We start from the raw sequence: 21,722 nt of genomic DNA on the forward strand, positions 1-21,722 counted from the left end.
AACGGAGGACTGATCCCCAGAAGGGAAACGCCTTCCTGTCGCCATTGCCTTGCAGTGTAACTCCAGTGCTCTCTACTGGTAAAGCTTAACATTGTGTCCGGCTGGCAAAGAAGAAATGTTTATAGGGTCTATTAGCTCCACTATCACAAAGCAGGGCAAAGGATGGATTTGGAGCTGAGAGAAAATTGGTAGCTAGCTCATACTCCTAACTTGTTCTTATTCTTCAAATTTTTAAGCTATTTTTGGTCACTTACCTTCCCATGTACACAGTGGGAGCAGGGTAGTGGTGGTGGAAGTTATTAAATTCTCACTTGGATTGGATTTAATCTGCAGATTTGGTGGGCCTAACAACCTCACATTATGGAGTCTTCCAGCTCATAATATTTGTCTCTGTCCATTTATTTAGATCTTCTTTAAAGTTTTTCAGTAACACTTTTATAATTTTCTCCATAAAGATCTCTTACAGCTTTTGTTAGGTTTATTCTTCAGCACTTCATAGTTTTCAAGCAAACAGTATATTAAAAATTTTCTATGTTACTATTAATACAAAAATGCATTTTATCATGGTACATTGTTTTGTATCCATCAACATAATAAACTTACTTCCAAATTCTAGTAATAAATCTATGTTCTTTTGGCTTTTCTACATATACCAGTTTATCTTCCAAGAATAATGACAGATTGGATTCCCATTCTTATGGATTTTGTTTCTTATTCTAGCCTTACAACATTGTGTAGAACCTCAGTATGCTGAGTAGAAGTGGTAAACTTAGGCATCGTTGCCTCGTTCCCAAGTATCAAAAGGAATGCTTTCATTTTTAGCTTATTGATTTATTTTGTAGATACCCGTTATCAGTTCAGAGTGTTTTCTCCTAGTTCTAATTTAAGAAGTTTAAAAAAAATCATGAATGGACACTGTGTGTTTTCAGATGCATCTATCTTCCTCTATTCAGATGATCTATGATTTTTCTCCTTTCATCTATTAATGTGAATCACATGGGTTGATTTTCTAATGTTAACCAACCTTGCATTCCTGGGATGGACCCCATTGTGTCATCATGCATTATGCTTTATATACATGGCTATCCTCAAATTAATATTTTAATTTTATGCTCATGAGTGAGATTAACCTATACTTTTCCTTTTTCGTACTGTCCTTGTTGGTATGCTAGCCATACAGTAAAATGGGGAGTATATTTAGAAACAAACTTTATGCACCTTCTCAAACACCCTTGACTGCCTCCTCTTTCCCTGCCTTGACTTGTAACTCATACATTGTGGAATTTCCCTCCACTTTCAGACTTTAATGAGCTGCAGCATTACAAGACATGGGATCTGCATTCCTGAACAGCTGTTATGAGGTGGATAATGCAACCCAGTGGGACAGTCAATCATCCCTGTGGCAAGAACATTGACCAATGAGAACTGAGAGATGGGAGGTTACCTGATAGCTAGATTACTCCCTTTTATCTCCCATTGGTTACTCCACAACATTGTTTCTTCCTGGAAAACTTACCAGAAAAGTCCACATGCCAAGAGTTTCACATGCTGAGTGACCTGATAGGTCTCTTTCAACTCACTGTGAAGTGGCAGTCAAGACAGTAATGCGTCACATATTTCATAGGATTCTCCTTGTTTTACTTCCATTTTTCTCTCATTTTTTCCCTGAGCTTACGTTTCCCAAATGAAGTACTGTATGTGTTAGTATCTTAGTCCTTGCCTCAGGCTCTGCTTTCTAGAAGACCTAAGCTAAGGTTAGAATTATACCCTTTGTTCTATGCACTGCAGTATTTTCTGTAAGATTGCAGGACCTTATCCCTTTAAAGTTTGATAGACCTCACTAGTAAACCATGTAGGCCTGAGTTTTTGAGTGGAAATATTGGGAACTACTGTTTCATTAACTTTAATGGTTGTTAAGACTACTCTATTCAGGTTTCCTACTTCTTTGTGAAGCAACTTTCATAAGTTACAGTTTTCTAAGAATTTATTCTTTGTATCTATACTTACAAATTCATTGGCATAAAGTTTATAACAGTATATTTTAATTATCTATTTTATTATACTTTTATTAATATCTGTGGGATCTGTAGTGATAACTATTTTCATTCCTGTTACTTTTTGTTTATTCAGTTGGTTGGTTTGGTTCTCTCTCCCTCTTTTATCAGTCTTGCTAAGGTTTATAGATTGTATTTCTGAAAAACCAATTTTTGACTTTGTTGATCTTCTCTATTGTGTTCATTTTTCTATTTCATTACTTTGTGCTTTAACAGTTCCTTCCTTGCGTGTGTGTGTGTGTTGCTTATTTTGGTCCTTTTAACTTCATGAATTGAATGCCTATCTCATTAATTTTTGGTCTTTTTTCTTATCTAGTATGGACGATTCTCCGCATGTTAGTCTAGTATCCTCTAAATACTGCTTTAGCTGCATTCCACACATTTTAGTAGATAGTATTTCTTTCATATAAAGTTTTCAATATTTAACTTCTGTGACTTCTTTTCTCATGTGTTAATTAGAAATATTTATTAATTCCCAAATATATGAGAGCTTTTCCAAAGATCCTTTTAAAATTGATTCTACCTTAATTGCTTTGAGGTCAGAGAATATTGAGCAGCTTTGCAGCAATCCTTTGGAATATACTGACACTTGCTTAATTTGCAAGTGTACGGTTTTCATATGAATGACAATTTTGGGACACATCGTACACAATTAGTACTTCGATTTTTCTACATATTTCCTGGAATGTGTCTGCTTGTTCCATCAACTACTGAAAGCATCGCATGGTTTTGTATTTTTCCTTGCAGTTCTCTCACTTAAGAGTGTTAAGGTAATTTTATTAAGAGCATATCAATTTACAATTATTTCATCTTTGTGGTGAATTTAACCTTTCATCACGTGAAGTGACATCTTTATTAAGACTCCCAAATAAACTGTTCACCCTCAAGTCTTTTTTCAGGGTCTGCTTCTGGGGGAGCCTAAACTAAGATAGTTGGTCCACAAGGAAAGGGATGCACTACCTTATGCAATCTCTAGCATGCTAGAGAGATTGGGGTGGTGTGAATTATGATTGGTTGGTGGTATTAATAGGTTAGTTGTTGCTAAGTGCGATTGGTGCACAGAAGGAAGAAAATGTCAGGCTCAACTCAGGGCATGGTGTAAAAGATCTCCCTGGCAGCATTTAAAGAAATCCTTAGCTCATGCAGTTGAAGGGCAGACTGTGCTAAAAATCAAGCCAGAAATTACAAATAAAGCTGAATTTAGAGCTCTCGCAAGTCTCCTGTCAGGCCCTAATAGATACGGAGTGGGATACTGAAAACATGGAGTGGGAACACCTGGGTGGGAACACTGAGAGCTCTGAACCTCAGATTTCTCTGAAACTTCTAGGCTAGCCGTCCACCCCTCTGCCTGAAGACCATGTTAAGGCCCCATTTGAAACAGAAGCCTCACAACATGAAGTGCTCGCCTCCCCGCAATCTGCCCCACCTCATCTCATTGCTTCTAGCAGCCTGAGGCTTTGCTAGTTACAACCACCTAGATAAATCTGACATATGGGGCATTAAACAGAACAAAAGTGTCTTCAAAGGCAATTAAAAAAACTGAGGCTTCACCAGCTAACACAACACTGTGCTTTTTGAACTGGAATTGTTCAGGTGCTTACCAATGACTTAACAGGAGCTAATTTAGCTTTCGGTATGTGGTAGCTATGATAAAGGGATCTCTGTCAGTAGTAAGGTAGGAAGAAATGATCGGGGTTCCCAGTGAAGTTTCTTGTTCCCCGATATTACAAGAAGCCTTATTCTCCCTCCCCTGTGTGCCTTCAATCCCTTTCCTCAGTGATGTTAGGTCACCTAGCATGTCACTCTCTTTGCTGAACTCAAGTTGACTGGAACTGCAGGCACTAATAAAGGATGTTTTTGATGCGTTAAACACCTTGTTTTAGAGGAGGTGGTGGAGGTGTAAAGTGCCACACAGCCAGCAGCAGAGCCAGGACTGCAAGGGAGGAGGTTTTTCCACCTCTAAATTCTTGCTACTTATTAGCTTTTATGATCTTAACAAGGACTTAACTTCTCTGGGCTTCAATTTCCTTATTGGAAAATCGGAAATGATTCCTTTACTCAAGAGGATGAGGGTTAAAGGAAATCGTGACTGTGAAGGTACCTGGCATATTAACAGGGCCTCAGCCAAATGGCCCACAGTTCCCCTTCCCTCTGCCCCGAGCAGCTCACGAGACAATGGCCTTCCTCTTGAATTGTAGCTCGCTAAAACTATGCCTCTTCAAAGGAACTGGAAGCTAATTTTTTCTCTGTTCCCCCTCCCACAGTGCCTCTTGGGATTCGAGGCAGGCTGTACCTCAGATTTCAAAGAAATGGGGAGAAGCAAGACCTTCTAAGGTCTAGTTCTAACCGAAGGATCCCAGGGTACATTGGGTCCTGCTGTCAGGGCCTAAGGTCATTGTTGCTTAAGAAAGCCCCTCGGCCCCCAGATTTCTCCTCCCCAGCCTTGAGCTGTTTCCACGGGGTCTCAGTGAGCCAAAATGCAGGGGCCAAGGGTCAAGGCATCAGAGCCAGGGTGACCAGCTGAAGACTCTACCACGCACCAGTCACAACTCTGGACGACCTGCCCTTTCTGAGCATCGGCTGGGGGGTAATAATATTACTGTCATCAGGACTGTTGTGAGAATCAGTAAACTTAGTGACTCCAAGGCTTTGTTGTGCATGTGTGTGCTGCACACTCCCGAGGACAGGGCGGGGTTACAGCCTGCACCGTGCAGGCACCAACCTCTACCCCTGGTTCCTGGCATGCACACAGCAAGGCGGGTTAACAATTTTAAGGACACACTAAAGAGAGACAGGCAGACAGGCAGGTAGACCAACTGACCTGTGGATGTTTTTAAGAAACCCTGCTAAAGGGAACTATACTCAATATGTTGTAATAACCTATCAGGGAAAAGAATATGAAAAAAATAGATATATATGCATGTATAACTGAGTCCCCTTGCTGTACACCTGAAACACAACATTGTAAATCAAATACACTTCTATTAAAAAAACAAACAGGAAGAAAGAAACCCTGCTAGACATTAACATGTCATGTTCGGATAACTGAGCTTGGTGGACACCATCAGAAGGATCATGGCTTCAACCTCCTTTACTCTGTCCTTCATACATTCACCCACAACACATAAAGCACCTTTCATTTTCAACAACATACACTTTGGCAGATAAAAAAGGTGACCCACACTTTCATTTTCTTTATTTTTCATTGATACCGTATGAATACAAAGTTTCTAGAAAGCTACAAAATGTCTACCACTTTATCAAGAAGGCATCAAAATGTGTCACTTTGCAAAGACATGAAAACACCTGCAGGAACTGACACAAAAATAGCATTTTTAGAGTGATGAAATAATTGCACTTAACTGTCATGGATATTACAGTTATCACACATATGTACCGCGAAAGCTAGAATACATTTTTTTTTTACAAAGCACTTTATAAAAAAATTCTCTGCACACAAACCCTATAATTTTCATATAACTATCATACTAAAGATAAATTCACTTTAAAGCCAACACTTAGAACATTTTTAAACAAAAAGGTACCAGTACCTAAACACAGACGTTAACAAATACAAGAATACTGTACTGCCAAGAGGTTTAACCAAACGCCTTTTCAAAGTTTCTGCAAACAGGTTATGAAAACGTATGTGAGAATTTGCCCCCATCCCCCCATCTCTCCAATCTACCCAAGAGGAACCTTACTGCCTAAAGGCAGGCTCCCCAGCCCACTCACAGCAGCAGTACAATATCAAAGGAACCACTGACCAGATGAAACGCTTACGTCACAAGCCCATTTCATACACGTGACACGAAGACAGACTGTGAGAAATCCCATTAAGCCATTTAGAACGTGAACAAACACACGTGGCAAAAAACCGATTTACATAAAATTTAAGCATATTAAAGAATTAAAGGCTATTCAGGTTTCTTTTTTAAATGTTACAAAACTTTTTTTGTCATTTTTTTAGGCACATAGTTTTTGTTTTTACTTTTTTTTTTTTTTCCTTATCTGCAGTCATGAGCCTGTTGAAAAAGGCCTACAGAAGTGACTCTTTCAAGGAGGTAACAGGGAGATGGTTTTTTTTTTTTAAAGAAGTGCAGTTAATATCTAATTTACACAGTGAAACTAATCACAGAAAATGACTGATGCAAAAAAGAAAAGAGAAGGAAGGAAGGAAGGAGGGAGGGACCGAGGGAAGGAGGGAGGGAGAAAACCAGAGACTGGTTTCCAATTGATTTACACCTAGATTCTGTCAGCCTCTTTCAGAAAAAGGGGAAGGGGAGACAATTTCATAATGGAAGGCAGACAAAAGAGAGCCAACATGATAGAGGTGGAATCTCCTGGAATCTGCCCCCATTTCATGATGAACGAGAGGGAACATAAATGCTATTTCAAATGCTAAAATGATGGAGTGGGGCATATAACAGACTCAATGCAAATTCACAGAGAATAAAACAAGTTTACGGCTTAGGAAGTAGAACAATAAAGACAAATATTTCATCTTATTTAATGGTGCATGACTTCAGTGAAACTATCCTTTGCAACGCAATTTTAAACACAAAACCTTCATTCTTAACGATATAAGTAATGAGTTAATGAGAGAAAACTATTGCCAAAGAAAGCACAGTAACAGTTGAAAAGGGAAACAGGAAAACAAACATTTGATTAATTTCTTCCAAGTTGTGGTGTAGTCCTGCCACGACAGGGAGGGGCTGAATTCAAGCAGCTAACTATAACTTGTGCTGAGCAATTTTCCTTTTCATTTAACTTTTTTTGTTTCTTGTAGAAATTTCTACGAATACTCACAACTTGGTGTGGATAGAAATCACTCCTGAAATTTCAGACAGCCCAAAGAGGGTATTCTTAAAGACACCAGGTAGAGACAGACGGACCATCGCATTCACAGGCTAACTTTCAAAGATGTCTAATGTCACTGTAAAGTCTATATTGGTAAAGAAAGTCTTTTTTGTCCTGGCTTTTGTTTGGCTCGTGTTTTTGCCTTCTCATCCTTTTCACTCCTTTGCCTCCCCTCTATCAATTTTCCCAATTTACACAAGGTTTTGATAAAAGCCAGCACGGACTCTAAAGAGTTGCCCTTTGGAGGGCTGGAACATTCTTCGAAAATTCCGAATCGTGAGTGGTGCTCTTTGGAAGTTTCTCATAGCGCATTCAGACAACACTCAGAGTCAACATTTTCGCCCTAAGAAGAACACTTCAATTGTAATGACCCTAACCCATTTTTTGTTCTGCACTGTCATCTCAGTTTGAGGCTTCCAACTTTCAGAACGGTATCACTGCGTCAACCGGAAGTGCGCGCTGTCGTCTGAGTGGAAAGGCAGACCTCCACAGACTGAACATGAGCATAAGAAGGACCAATCTGTCCACCGGCCGAGAGTCTGCGGTTTGTGTGCAAGTTCCCTCAGGCGGACACAGGGCTGGGTGACGGGCGGAGATGGCGCATGGGGTCACGGCGCACAAACACACCAGTTCCTGGGGGCCCTCCTGCCGCTGTGTGCCCCGGGGGCATGGGTGGCAGGGGCTCCCCCACGGCAGACAGACGGCGCAGCAGGCAGGGTCCGCGTCGTGCTCTTGTGAATGGAGGCCTGTGGTTGGTTACTATCCCAGTAAACCAAAGGCATTACGGTGATCTCAGAATATTTTTGGTCTCTCTACAAATTATCGTGATTATGGCAGCACTTTTCTAAGCTGGAATCTCAAACCAAAGGCACTTTCATGCTAGAGTGCAGAAGATTCACAAATAGCTAAGTATTTGGTCATGAATTTAAAAGGCAACATTAAAAGTATACAATTTGCTTTTCATAGTAAACTACGAAGTTGCAAAACCTTCCATTTTGGTATAGATATTTGACAGTGTGGTCAATGAACTGACTTCTGTTCATTTCAGATTTCAGACCAAGAAGTCAGTTTCCAATAGAACTGGAGAAAAATGGGCTTACAAAACAAAAATGAAAACAATGCTTGCTTGCTCTATTTTAAATACCATGCCGATCAGTAAAGGGACATCGAGAACTGGTGTGAGAAAAGGCTGGCGGCACGACTAAGTATCACTAAGGCACTGCTTACTGAACGCTTTGGCAGCTCTGAATTGAAAACTTCCTACAAAAGTTAACAGTAGTAAGAGAAATGCTTCCAGCTTACAAAAGGGCTCACAGTTCCGAGGCAGCCTTCTGCACTGCAAACCCTACACGCAACATCGCAAAGATTTAAGGCTTTTCAGAAATGACATGTGCAGGGTTTTGCCACAGAAACATCAACAGAAAGAAAGAAGCAATGCAGACGTATCCTCTTAATGTCACAGGTGTGAACACCAACACACAAAATTGGTTCTACCCTTCGTTAGAACAGGTGTAGTGTACCAGAGCATAGACAAAAATCATACAAGTTATCGGTACCTGGTTTGAAAAGTTGACTGTCATCTTGTGTGATTTAAATAACTTACGTTTGTACAAAAACAAACTGCAAAAGCCACTAGAGTCTTGAGACCTAGAGAAGACTTGGGTTTGTAACACCAAGTTCTGGGCACGGGGGCTGTTTTTTGGCTGGTCCGAGCGTGGGACTTTGCTGCTGGGATGCTTTGTGAAGAGAAATTTGACTCAGAGCCTGTGGCAGGTGAACTGTCCTCAGGGTAAGGAAAAGGCTCATCAGCTTTCCTATCTGCTCGCGCATGCCTCCCAGACATGACGCTCCAGGGAGAGAAGCAGCGTTACCACCAGGAGATGCTGCTGCTCTGGCAGAGGAAGGGGGTCTTAACCTCCCTCTCTCTTCCGCCCTGAGCACCAGAGAGGAACGACCCCCGCCAAGAGGCCAAGGATTAAGTGTCAGGAGTCCCAGAGCCTTACTCTTAATCTGTCACTGACCAGCTGGGTGACTTTGGGCAAGTCATCTCCCCTCTGGGCCTCAACTTTCTCATCTACAAAACGGAGGTCACAGGCATACCTCGTTTTATTGTGCTTCACAGATATCGCAGTTTTTAAAAATTGAAGGTTTGTGGCGACCCTAAGGCAAACGAGTCTACCAGCGTCACTTTCCAATAACATTTGCTCACTTCATGTCTCTGTGTCACATTTTGATAATTCTCGCAATAATTAATAATTGAAGAATAATTCAACTTTTTTATTATTTTCATATTTTTTATGGTGACCTTCAAGTTTCTATTGTAATTGTTCCGGCATTTTTTAGCAATATTTTTTCATTAAGGTATGTGCACTGATTTTTTTTTTTAGACATAATACTATTGCACACTTAATAGACGACAATATAGGGTAAACATAACTTTTATATGCACTGTGTGACTCGCTTTACTGTGATATTTGCTTTCTTGTGGTGCTCTGGAACTGAGCCCGCGCTAGCTCTGAGGTATGCCTGAAGACTGTGCTTTCCTAAAGCTCGATAAAGGAAAATTCGATCAGCCCTCTTCCGAAATGAATCCCTCTCTCCACCATCCTTAAAGATGAAATGTCCCAGAGGTCTCTGTAAATTCTACAAAAAAGCAATGAGTGCAAGGCTAAAAGTAGAAGACCAGAGGAAATGTATTGAAATGATTAAAGGTTTGATAATGAGAACTATAACCTTAGGAGAAATCATAAAAATGGGTGGGATTTTCTTTAACCTGATAAAATAAGCAACGAAGAGCAAATTAGAAATGCTCTTTAAATAGGTGTGAGTTGATTATAGGGATGATGGTGGGCAGCTGTCCCCAACTTTCCCAGGGAGGAAGGAAAGAATACTTGTAGCAGAGAGATTCTGTTGTGAAACAGAAGTTCTGAAACAGGAAGAAACATGGACACAATATCATTTGAGTAATATTCCTACCTGTCTCTTGATGGCCTGAGACAAGGCTCCCAGGAGAGAAGCTTTCTCAGGGTAAAATGGAAGGAGAAAGAAAACCTCAAATATGGCATTTGTGACCTGTCAGATGCAGGGCAGTGGTTCTCAACCAGGGGCAGTTCTGTGCCCCATGGCACATTTGGCAATGTCTGGAGACGTTTTGGGTTGTGACAACTGGGGAAAGGTGTATCTAGTGGGCAGAGGCTAGGGATGCTGCTAAACCTCCTACAGTGCACAGGACAGCCCTGCACCACAGAGAATTATCCGGTCCAAATGTCAACAGTGTCGAGAAAGGGTTGAGAAACCCTGGTCTAGGGTAGCTTAGACGTTCTGGGATTCTAGGACATGTTTTGGAAAAGCCCCAACTTTATTTAGGTCTCTTGCTAAGATGAAAATGAATACCAAGAGACCAAAGCCCAGTTCTTCAAGCTTCTCCCTATTTAGGCTGCGGAAAGTGGCCTCTGAACTCTCCAATGAAAGCACAAGATGTCCCTGAATCGATCCTGGTAGTGGAGGGTCAACCAGGAGATAGAGCACCCAGAAAAGAGCAGTGAGGACAGAGCTCTGGAAAGGCTTCTTTATGGTACAGAAAGCTTTACGAAGGGAGGAGACTCTGCCATAAAGGGTGAAGGACCAAAAACAGACTTGGATTCGATGTTCTAACACAAATCTAATCCCAGGGTCTAATTTGGGAGTGACAGAGAAAGGGCTAAGAGGTTGGACCAGTGGTTAAGACAGGGAGAATATCTGCCCTGGAGAAATCTTTAGAAGGACAAGACAAGAAGTAAACTTGTTTTAAGAGCAAAGAGCAATCCTCAAGTTCATCCATGTAAACCCCCAAACTCAACTACAAAGGCATTCGGAGGAAGAGGCAAGCATCAGAGGGCCCAGCCTAACTCTGTGAGTTCAGCAGACCAGGGTATGCCCTTCTCTGCAGCCAAAAGAACTACCCTCTAGCTGGTGTTCTTGGGTCTCGATCTATTTGCGCTTTGAAAAAAGTAAATCCTCAGAGCCCTCCTGGCAGTACCGAAGAGCCCCATTCCTGGGAGAAAGCGTGAACCAAACACCTCTTGCCCTGAAGTTCTGGGATGGCATGGCTTTTAGCCACATAAGATCATTTGCGCCCCTTGGTCCTGAGAGACTGGGGGTAACACCTTGAGTAAAGACACAGGAGATGGGAGCCAAAGAAGCATCCCTAAGAGGGGTGACCAAGAGAAGTCATAAATATATGACCAAGGAAGAAGCTTAATGCTTGGGCCAAAGACCAGATAGAAGGGTGGGCCACTAGGGCAATTCTTCAAAGGTCCACCTGGAATCAGGGAACAAACTGTAGTCTCTTTACGTAGGGAAGATACACACCATGCTACTGGCTTACGTAAGGGATGTGTGTTCCAAAAGGGGAAAGTTCTGCGCTCTCTCCTTTGGTCTTCCCAGTGACCAGGGTCATGGGTTTGGGAGAGGTCAGGCTTGGTTCTTCTGTTTGCCATGAGCCAGCCACACCCTCATGACCACCAGATACTAATCAATATATAAGCAGGGTCAGAGCAGGTGGTGGGACAGGGAAGTGGGTGTGTAGGTTATTTGAATGTGACAGAACAAAGTTTTCATTTTCTGGCTTGACGTAAAAGTCTTGACATGTTTCACAACTTACAAAACATTTTATGTTCTAATAGTGTTAACCTATTCCTGACAATTATAAAAAATGTCACTTTCCTCCAGGAAGTTGGGGAGTATGCCCTGTCCCCTTCCCAATGAAGCACTTATGGAAATAACCCAAGACATGTGGCCACATCAAACAGACTGCCTGGACAATGCTTTGGAATATTTGGGTTGGAAAGTTGAATTCCTCCTAGGAAGAAAACCTCCCAAATGTGCCTGTTTGGAAAGGGCAGAGATAGATAGCTGAGCCTCTTCAACCTCAGTCAAATAAGCATTGTGACTTACTGAGAGATGTCAAGGAAACGCGTGTCCTTAGCGAATACACCTAGATCTACGGACACAGACTGAGAAATACACACATATCAGCACCTAGAAAACTGAGTGACACTGAATAGATGTTCAATAAATATGTGTTGAATAACTATATATGTATATGTGTATATATGTACACACAAACACACACGTACACATATAGTTACGGCAGGTTAATATGCATATTGGATCACCAGAAATAATTTACCCACAGGCTGGTGAGCACGCTTGTGATTTTCTGGGGAGCAGAGATCCTAAAACTGATGAGCCTTTTATGAGTTTGGTTGATGAAATTTCTCCCAGCCACAGGGTTTTCTATAATTTGCAGCTCACAGTGCAGTATTCATGCCAATTTTAAATTTTTGTTATTAAATTTCAGTGGTTCAAATATTTACTCATCTTAATAAAAAATTTGGTTGTCCATATAAAATATAACTGCACACACAAGACTATAAACATTGTAAGTTTAGATTTTCCGTATTTATCTACTTATTGCAAAAAGAGCCATCTTTTCTTTTTCATTAAATAATCATCACATTAGTACAATACAATTTTATATTTTTTAAATATACTATATATGTTAAGGGTAAGGGGTGAAGTTTTCTTCCTCTGTAATAGCTGTTTCAAGAGTTTAATGGATTAGGAGATTAGTTTTAACCTCGAGGAAAAAAGTACAAATTTGTCTCATTAGGATATTTCTACCAAGCATTTCTTAAGGCTATATTTTAACATTTGGTTTCAAAAAGAAGGAAAAGTTTCATTTAAAAAATAATTTAGTGAATTACATTCTTTCATAACTTCCACCCTAATTTGTTACAAAGATAAGTCTAAAGATTCTTAGTTTTGTGTACTAATTTACATTTATATTTAAAGATTAATTTTACTTGTATCTTAAAACAAGAATTTTATGTTGAAAAAAAAAAAACACTAAATACATTTGTATAAAGGCTGTAAATGTCCAATGGTAAATGCTCTGTCTTAATTTTTTTTTCTACCACAACGAGAAACAGGTCTCTGCAGACAGAGACTTGGGTTCTTAAGGTTCACCTTTCTGAGGAATTGTGGGCTGTGGATCTGAATAACACACAGAAACAACTCGATTTCTCTTTTTACAACTGTACCAGAACTTCACAGCTATAATGAGTATGAACACATGAAAAAATGACTTCACTCAAACAGGATTTAGAAAAGTTGGGGTGACCTCAGGGCCAGGGCAGCACCCCCGTGTGGTGAGGTTTACAGTCAGTCGTTCGATCATGGAGAGAGTGTGTGTGTGTGTGCACATATGTGTGTGTGTATATACAGATATCTATATATATAAATAACCACGGTTAGTCCTTTACAAGCCTGTAAATATGATGCTGTGCTCCATGTTCACTATTTGAAACTTCAAATACACAGGCCATGCACAGGAGAGTTTCTTGTGTATCCCTGTTTGTTACCACCTGTTTAAAAAAAAAAAAGTATAAATGGAAAAGAATATGAAACAGAACGTACAATATATATAGGTATAACTGAATCACTTTGCTGTACAGCAGAAATTAACACATTGTAAATCAACTATATGTCAATAAAATATTTTTTAAAGTATATATATATATATATATATATATATATATATATATATCAAACACCACATGAATGAAAACATATTCCATCTGTGCCATGATGACTACGATTTACTTGGAAAGGAATATGGAGTCCAATGTTCAAAAAGTGGACTGTTCAGAGATCTGCCCAGCCTCCCTCCGCCCCCTCCAGCAAAAACTCAGGATATTACAGGTCTGACTTAAATCCTATTTAAGCTTAGTTATCATATGTAAGAAAGACCTTACAGATTGGGTCTCACTCAGAGAGCCTAAGAAGACACCACAAGAATTAGTGTGGGGTTTTTGTTTTGTTTTGTTTTTTTGGGGGGTGGTGGTGCAATTTTTTTTACAACACAGACAATTTTCTATAATTCAGTTCCATGGGACAGTCATTTATCCTAGGGACTGTCTCCTATCTTATTCCTAAACCTCTACTAAATTTTGTTTCACGATAGCCAATGGGAGACATAAACTCTGTGAGTGCCTTGCTCACCACTGTATTAACATGCAGTGCCTGGACTCAGTGAAATACATGCGGAGTAAAAGAACAGTCACACAGTTCAAACCCATGTTGTTCAAGGGTCCACTGTATTCGCTGAATGGATGGAAATTCACAGAATAATAGCCACCATCTGTTCAGTGCTTACTATGCACCTCCTCAGTATTAAACGCTTTACAGAAAGTATCTCATATAATATTACAACTCTAGGAGCGGGTGCGATATCACTCCCTCTTTGACAAGGGAGGATGCTTGGGGTTAATTTGTTTAAGGTTATACTAACGTCAACGAAAAACCCAGATCTTCTGGATCTGAAGACCTTTTTCTTACCCGTTATGCCATGCTGCTCTAGATAAATGCATTGATACAGTGATGAATCATCTAATTTTTTTTTTTCTGGGTAACAAAGTTTTTTTTCAATACTGGTACCCACCTGCTTTTCTAGTCTCACTCCCTGCCACTTCCCTTGCAGATCAAATAATCCAAGTATGCAAGTCTTCCAGCCCTGAAAACTTTCCCTCCCTCATCACTATATCCAAACAAATGCTGTGTCCTGCTGCTTTTATCTCCTGAAGAGTTCTTGAATCCATCTCCCTTTTCCCCTGCCACAGCCCAAGGCACCAGCAAAGCTGACCTGGACTCCTCCACCAGCAGCCACCCTTGCCGGGCACCAGTCTCACCTGTGCACAGTAGTCACAGTAACCTTGAAAGAAATATGAATCTGACAACAACACACTCCTGCTTAAAAACTGAATGGCCTCTTTTAAACTTTAGGATGAAGAGAAAACCTGTTCTCATCCTACAAGGATGAGAGTGAGCGGCCCATTCTGGCCGGTCCTACCCGGCCAGCCGCACTGCTCTGTTTCCAGTCCTCCTCCTACCACATTCCCACCTACGTGCAGTATTCTTCCCTACCCTCTCTGCCTCTCTATCCATCTGGAGACACCTCTCAATTGTTTCTTCCTCAGGGAAGCATTCCCTGACCTCCTATTACACGTTCTCTTGTCACCATGCACCGACCTCTACCAGCCGGCAGCCACAGGTGAATTACACGCATCTTGTGACTCCCTGTCCTTGATGAATGCCTGCCTCCCTCACCAGACACCAGGATGCCTGGTCCCGCCTGTCTAGTTCACCGCAGCCCCGCAGCTGACATGTCAGTATGCACCCACCGAACGGGCCTTTTCTTGGTAAATCTGAAAAATATCTGCTTGTCCATCAGGCAACTTAAATATCATCTTTTAACATCCCTGAGAATTCCCCACCTCATTCCAAGTACAGGTGCCTGCTCAGGCAGTTCAACTACTCTGTGCTCCCATGATGTCTGTTTCACAAGTTTACTGCATCCATGATGGCCTTGCATCATCATCATCTATTTACCCGCCTCGTTCTCCCTACAAGGCCCAGATTTCCTGTGCTTTATTTGCACTGTATTTCAGCAGCTAGTACAACCTTTCCATAACTTAGCCGAATCAATGCAAACATTCTCAATAACCTTTGAGGTGGAGGGGGCAGACTTGAGCACTTTGTTTGTAAACGGAGGTAACTGAGGTCTGGAGACTTTAAATGTCTTACCCAAGGTCATAAAGTAGAGCTGAGTCCTAAACCCAAGTCTTCTCATTCCATGACCATGACATCCTGCAAAGTGTCTTTTCCATCAGTTCAAATCTTAATTTACGTCTATCACTGGCTCTGTGACCTCAGGAAGGACTAACATTCCTTATCCATAAAATAGGGATAAAAATGACTTCACAGTTCTGCAGTGAGAATTTCATAATATATCTACAAAAGATTCAGCACTGTGCCTGGAGCCTCTATGATCTATTTTACCTTCTTGCAGACTTTCTATGAAAGACTATATCCTATTTAGGCTTCATGCTTGAGATGAAGGAGGAAGGAAAAAAAATGTTTCTAGCAACCTGTATGTCTGAATGTGACCTCAAATGATGATCGAAATCCTTGGCCCACAATTCAGTCGCTGTCTTCCTCAGTCTGATTGCCACCATTAAGTCCCCAAACCTACAGGGTCACCTCAATTCCTGAATCATTCTGACAAAACCAGAGTCTAGCCCACCGGCCAGTAAGGCCTGGAACTGGGCGTGGTGACACAGGTTTTGTATCTAATGTTCCTAGTAAAACACCTGCAACTGTGTCCAGCAACTGTCATTCTGGCCATGTCCCTTCACCTGAGGAAGTGCTGAAAAGTATGATCTCTCCTGTTTATCAGTGAGATGACCTCATTTTCATTGCCCAGGAGTGCTGGCTTAGTTTCAGTTTTTCTACAGAAAACTATTATTTCTAGCAAATATTTATTTGCTACTAATTCTATATTTATTTGCTTCTGATTCTTCATATCAAAGGGATGTATATAGTTGCTTAATGATACGTTTTAAAATTAATTTAACCTGGTAAGTTAAATGGATGGCAGTCATGTGTTCCAAGGGAGCATTACTGATATAGTTACACGGGTTTTGTGGGTAATAGATACTTACAACTTTCCCTGATCATATTTATCTTGGCTGTGCCGTGAAGTCGGGTTTTAGGGACTGAGGACATATTCCTTAACGTGCTGAAACAGTCTCACTGGTTTGTAAGAAACATCTAAGACTCCCTCCAGAAGAGGGGGGGTGGCCATCCACTCAGAGAGTTTTGGTTAATTTCTGAGGCAACTGAACGTCCACACCAGGATGCCACACACACCTTCCGGTCATCTGAGCACTAAGGTGATCCATCTGTTCTTAAATAGCAACAAAGAACACCTATATGACAAGTACCTGCCAGCACCCCAAACCTTGAACTGCTCAATTTTCACCGAAGACCGTTAGAAAAAGGATACTAATGAATAGTTATAATATGTTTTCCAAACTTTCTCCTGGACTGCTAGTTTCCAAGTTTCAGAGGGACATGGACACATATGAGAATCCAGAGATTCTCTCCTTGGAATAAATGAAAATTAGATGTAAAATTATCTGTCTGCCCATTGTATACCCATAATCACGTGTCTGTGAACTCTGAGGCTCCCTGTGGCTCACTTAACCAATCCCCTATAGCAGTGGGTCTCAACCTGGCTACACACCAGAACTACCCGGGGAGCAGTAAAAATAAACAAAAACCATGATTCTGGGTCCCATCTTTCAGAATTTTTAAAAGCTTCCTGGATGAATATCTTGATATGCAGAAGGTTTTTAATTTCTTGATTTTTATTTATCTTTTTTTTTTTTTTTTTTTTTTTACAGTGGCATACAAGAGCTGGCTCCTACTAGCTCTGAAAGTTATTGTTAAATATGAAGGAATTTCGTGGGCTGGACAAACATTGGTAGCTTGAAATTGCCCATGGAAGCTGTATCTGCAACAATGGAAATGGGCAAAAGCTACGGATCAGGGCTTTGGAAGGAACTAGGGGAGAGCCTTTTTTTTTTTTTTTTAAAACCAGCACATCACTGATTGAGAATCACTGTTCCACTGAATCCAAAAAGTCCAGGTAAAGAATTCTTGCTCTAAGTATTCTAGTTCTTAAACCTGGTAACAAAGAATAACAAAGTAGGCCTTCAGAGGGCTGAATATTTGACCACAATATTGTCCTGCTGCCCCTGTTTGTAAAATTGTTTCCACCAAATTTTGTTTTGGCATTTTGCCTTTGGTTTAATCAAGGAATGTTATTTTTAAAAAATTCGCTTTATGAAATCCATTACTGCATATTTTATAGGTATATTTTGAGAGGAGCACTGTACTCATTAACCTTCCTAAGTAACCAAATGAAGTCCCCGTGAGAAACTGTTTTAAAGTTAAATTTAGGGGAAAAAAACCACACCAAGCATTGCCCGGGGAACCAGAAAATTTTCCCATCATGGGCCTTGAGCACCATTGCTTTTTCCTTGCCCTTTAGCTGCCCATTAAGTTTGACCATATTTTTCAGCCCATAAATATTCTCCCCCCGCTCCTGGTTATGCCACTGACTGTATTCTAGTTTACATTTCTCCTGGCACTGAGGGTTTATACTTTGCTATATTAATGTATGTTACTTATAATAATAAGGCCTTGTAAATCCTTCATGAAATGAGTCTAGGTATGTTTGAAGCACAAACCTGCTGACTCGGCTTTTGCCTCATGTATGATTTGTATACCATGGTGCTGCTGAGACTCACACTTAGCTAATACTGGAATTACCCAGGAAACCTTAGAAAACCTTAGAAAATACACATGCCCGGGCCCTATCCTCAGAAATCCTGATTTAATTGATCTAGGATGCAGCACTGCTATCGGGATTTTTAGATATTCTCCAGGTCTTGCTAATGTGCAGCCAGCATTAAGAATCCAGTTGTATCACCCTCACCCTCCCTTCCCAAATTCCAGTTCTGCTAAGCTTAGAAAGCCCAGCCAGGTGAGACCCCTTTCTCTTCCACAAACTTGAGCCAAACCAAGTTTGCCCTATGCATGTGTGAATTCAACTACTGATGGACCACCTGGGGCCCAGCCCCACAGTCTAGTCAGTTCCCCTTGGCCCAAGCCCCAGCACCTCCCAGGCCCATCTTCCCCACCAGCCTCATGGCTGAGTCTGACAAAACTTGAAAGAGACAAACAGTTACCAATAAAATTGTGAAGTTTTCCAAAACACTGTTCATCATATATTTCTCTGGTAAGTGTTTGAGCTTGTGGATGAAATTGATCATATATTCACACATCGGGGAGCGGTTTATTCGGTATACAAATCGGCCATTCTCAAACCTTGCATATTCCGTCTGTGAGGGAAAAAGGATTTGAGCATTTTTACACCTTTGACTTCAAAATACATAAAAAAGATATTATTGCCTGTAAAAGCATTTTACGTTTTCAACATGAATCACCTGCTATATGCTGCACTACTTATGTAGTTTACTTCATTAAAAAAAATCCTATCTCCAAACTTAACACCATACTCAGAATCCATTATTTTTCTGGAATTTTTTTTTTTTAAACTTGGGAAGATGACAGCTTTAAAGAAAAGGTGTATAGATGCTTTTCAGCAAAGGTTAGAAAAAAATATAACTGCCTGCTTAGTGATTCTCTACCTCGAGATCTGTGAGAGCAAGCCCAGCCAGTCACAATTCTTCAAAGGGCCCATAGAACATCCTTCTTTACTGTGACAAGGCCTCGCAGGCCAACAACCAATGCAGCTAATTTCTCTTCTTTAGGAAAAACTACTTCACACTGATCATGAGCCCCTGACTGTGTTATGTCTTTAATTTTTTCAAAAAAGGGGTTTTTAAAAAATATATACATGCAGCTTGAAGATCCCACTGAAGCACTTAGAAATAAGAGAGACACTCGTAGATACTCTGGATCAAAGAGGAATTTAAAAAGAAATTACAAGCTATCTAAAGCGTAATGAAAAAGAAAATATTTACATCAAACTTTTGGGACTCGATGAAGCTATACTTGCAGGAAAGCAGCTTCATGTCTTCATCATTAAAGATGAAAAGTTATAGAACTTGGTACACATCTTAAAAAATTAATAAACCCTACAAAATAAACCAAAACCAGTGAAAACCAGGAATAGGAAATTAATAAAGATAAAAGCTCAAATCAATACAAAGGAAATTTCTTTTAAGATTTTTTTTTTTTGTTTCGATGTGGACCTTTTTTTTTTTTAAGTCTTTATTGAATCTGTTACAATATTCCTTCTGTTTTATGGTTTTTGGTTTTTTGGACACGAAGCATGTGGGATTCCAGTTCCCTGACCAGGGATCGAACCTGCACCCCCTGCATTGGAAGGCGAAGTCGTAACCACTGGACTGCCAGGGAAGTCCCGCAAAGGAAATTTAAAATGTAGACAGGATATAAGAGCTAGTTCTTTAAAAAGACAAAATAAAATAAATAAACCCTTCACAATCTTAAGAAGGAGAAGAAAGAAAAGAGACAAAACCACAATTACATTATTGTTCAGAAGATTTAGAGGAGGTTACTTTATGTAACTCTTTGGCAAACAACCAATCAACCAACCAATCAATCAATAAAAGCAAAGGAAAACCTAGAGGACAGGATGATTTCCCAGCAAAATACAAATTGCTAATACTGAACCAAAAAGAAGTAGAAAACTCCAATAGGTCAATTACTGTGGAAATGACTAAAAACTATTTAGAAATCTACCACTGAAAAAGGTCCAAAGACCAAATGGTTTCACAGCTAAGTTTTATATAATCTTTAAAGAACAGTTATTTTCAATGTTATTCAAACAACGCTATACCATAGAAAAAGATAGGTATTCCAATTATTTTTATGAAATTGATGTATATTCAATACCAAAAGTTGATGGTTTATAAAAAAGAAAAGTATAGATTAATATCACTTATGAGGTGCAAACATTTTACGTAAAATAGCAAACAATGCATCAAAGTATCCAAAGTAGAACTTTCTTCAGGAATGCTGTGGTGGTTCATACACAGGACATGTGTTCACTCATGATGTCAACAAATTGGAGAAAAATCACATAGTAAGAGTTGCTGAAAAGGCATCTGATAAAATATTGCAGCTATTACTAATAAAAAAATTTAAGTAAAATAGGAATAGAAAGAATTTCAATATAAAATAAAGACTATTTATAAAAACCAATAATAAGTTTAATCCCAAACGTCAAAACATCAAAACTATTTCTACTGACATCAGTAACCATACAAGGATACTCACCATCACTATTTCTTTTATTTCTTTTTACAACTGTGTTGGAAGTTTTAGCAAATGAAGAGAAGGTGAGAAAATAATAGTAATAATAATAAAAGTGGCATGAACATTGGAAACGAGGAGATAAAATAAAGTCTTCTCTTTTTGCTGCTGCTAAGATAATACAACAGAGAAAACCCATGAATCTAGGGGGCAAAACCCGCTGGAGATAAATAAGAGAATATGGTAAGATGGCCAAATAGAATATAGATATGCAAAAACTAGGACCTTTCTTCTATTCTAGTAATTAAAATCTGGAAACTGGAAAAATTGTATTAACAAATTATATAATATTTAGAGATATATTTAACAAGAAAGGGATAAACCTATATATGAAAACTAAAATCTTATTAAAATAGATAAAATGAGATAGAAATGCAAATAGGTTCTTGATTGGAAAGATTTAATATCAATAACATATCAATCTGTCCCCAAATAATATCTAAATCTAATGCAATTACAATTAGGTTGCTCAGGACTTCCCTGGCAGTCCAGTGGTTAAGACTCCACACTTCTACTGCAGGGGGCGCGGGAAGATCCTATATGCCGCGGCCAAAAAACAAAACCCCAAAAAACGATTAGGTTGCTCAAACAAGATTTTTGTTTTTCTTTACATTTTTATTTTTATTTATTTATTTTTATTATTATTTTTTGAGGTACACGGGCGTCTCACTGTTGTGGCCTCTCCCGCTGCGGAGCACAGGCTCCGGACGCGCAGGCTCACCGGCCATGGCTCACGGGCCCAGCCGCTCCGCGGCATGTGGGATCCTCTCGGACCGGGGCATGATCCCGCGTCCCCTGCATCGGCAGGCAGACTCTCAACCACTGCGCCACCAGGGAAGCCCATTTTTTACATTTTTAAAATGCTCTCATAATTTGGAAGAATAAATGCTGGCTACCTGCCTAGAAAATATATGAAAAAGAAGAGCAGTGAGATTGACTTGCCCCAGCAGATATCAGAACATGCTATAAAGCCACTGTAATCAAATCAATACAATACTGGGACATGTAGAGATAAATAGAGGGTGGAATAGAACAGACTCCAGGAACAGCACCCAGTAT

The 21,722-nt window shown here is 40.0% G+C and overlaps 1 protein-coding gene across 3 annotated transcripts in view; it reads right to left on the reverse strand.

The window, feature by feature from the left end:
• Window positions 1-6,032: 6,032 nt before the first annotated feature.
• Window positions 6,033-21,722, reverse strand: part of TEAD1 (TEA domain transcription factor 1) — a 259,922-nt gene continuing 244,232 nt past the window's right edge. For all 3 annotated transcript variants that reach the window (XM_030831438.2, XM_070046141.1, XM_060303492.1), the window contains 2 exons: window positions 18,551-18,703; window positions 6,033-13,321 (listed from right to left, as the gene is read on the reverse strand). In XM_030831438.2, the coding sequence (XP_030687298.1) occupies window positions 13,208-13,321; window positions 18,551-18,703 (267 nt within the window). In that variant the 3' untranslated portion in view covers window positions 6,033-13,207. The remainder of the gene's footprint in view (window positions 13,322-18,550; window positions 18,704-21,722) is intronic.

This window comes from Globicephala melas, chromosome 8, assembly GCF_963455315.2.
Source record: "Globicephala melas chromosome 8, mGloMel1.2, whole genome shotgun sequence".
Lineage (NCBI taxonomy): Eukaryota > Metazoa > Chordata > Mammalia > Artiodactyla > Delphinidae > Globicephala > Globicephala melas.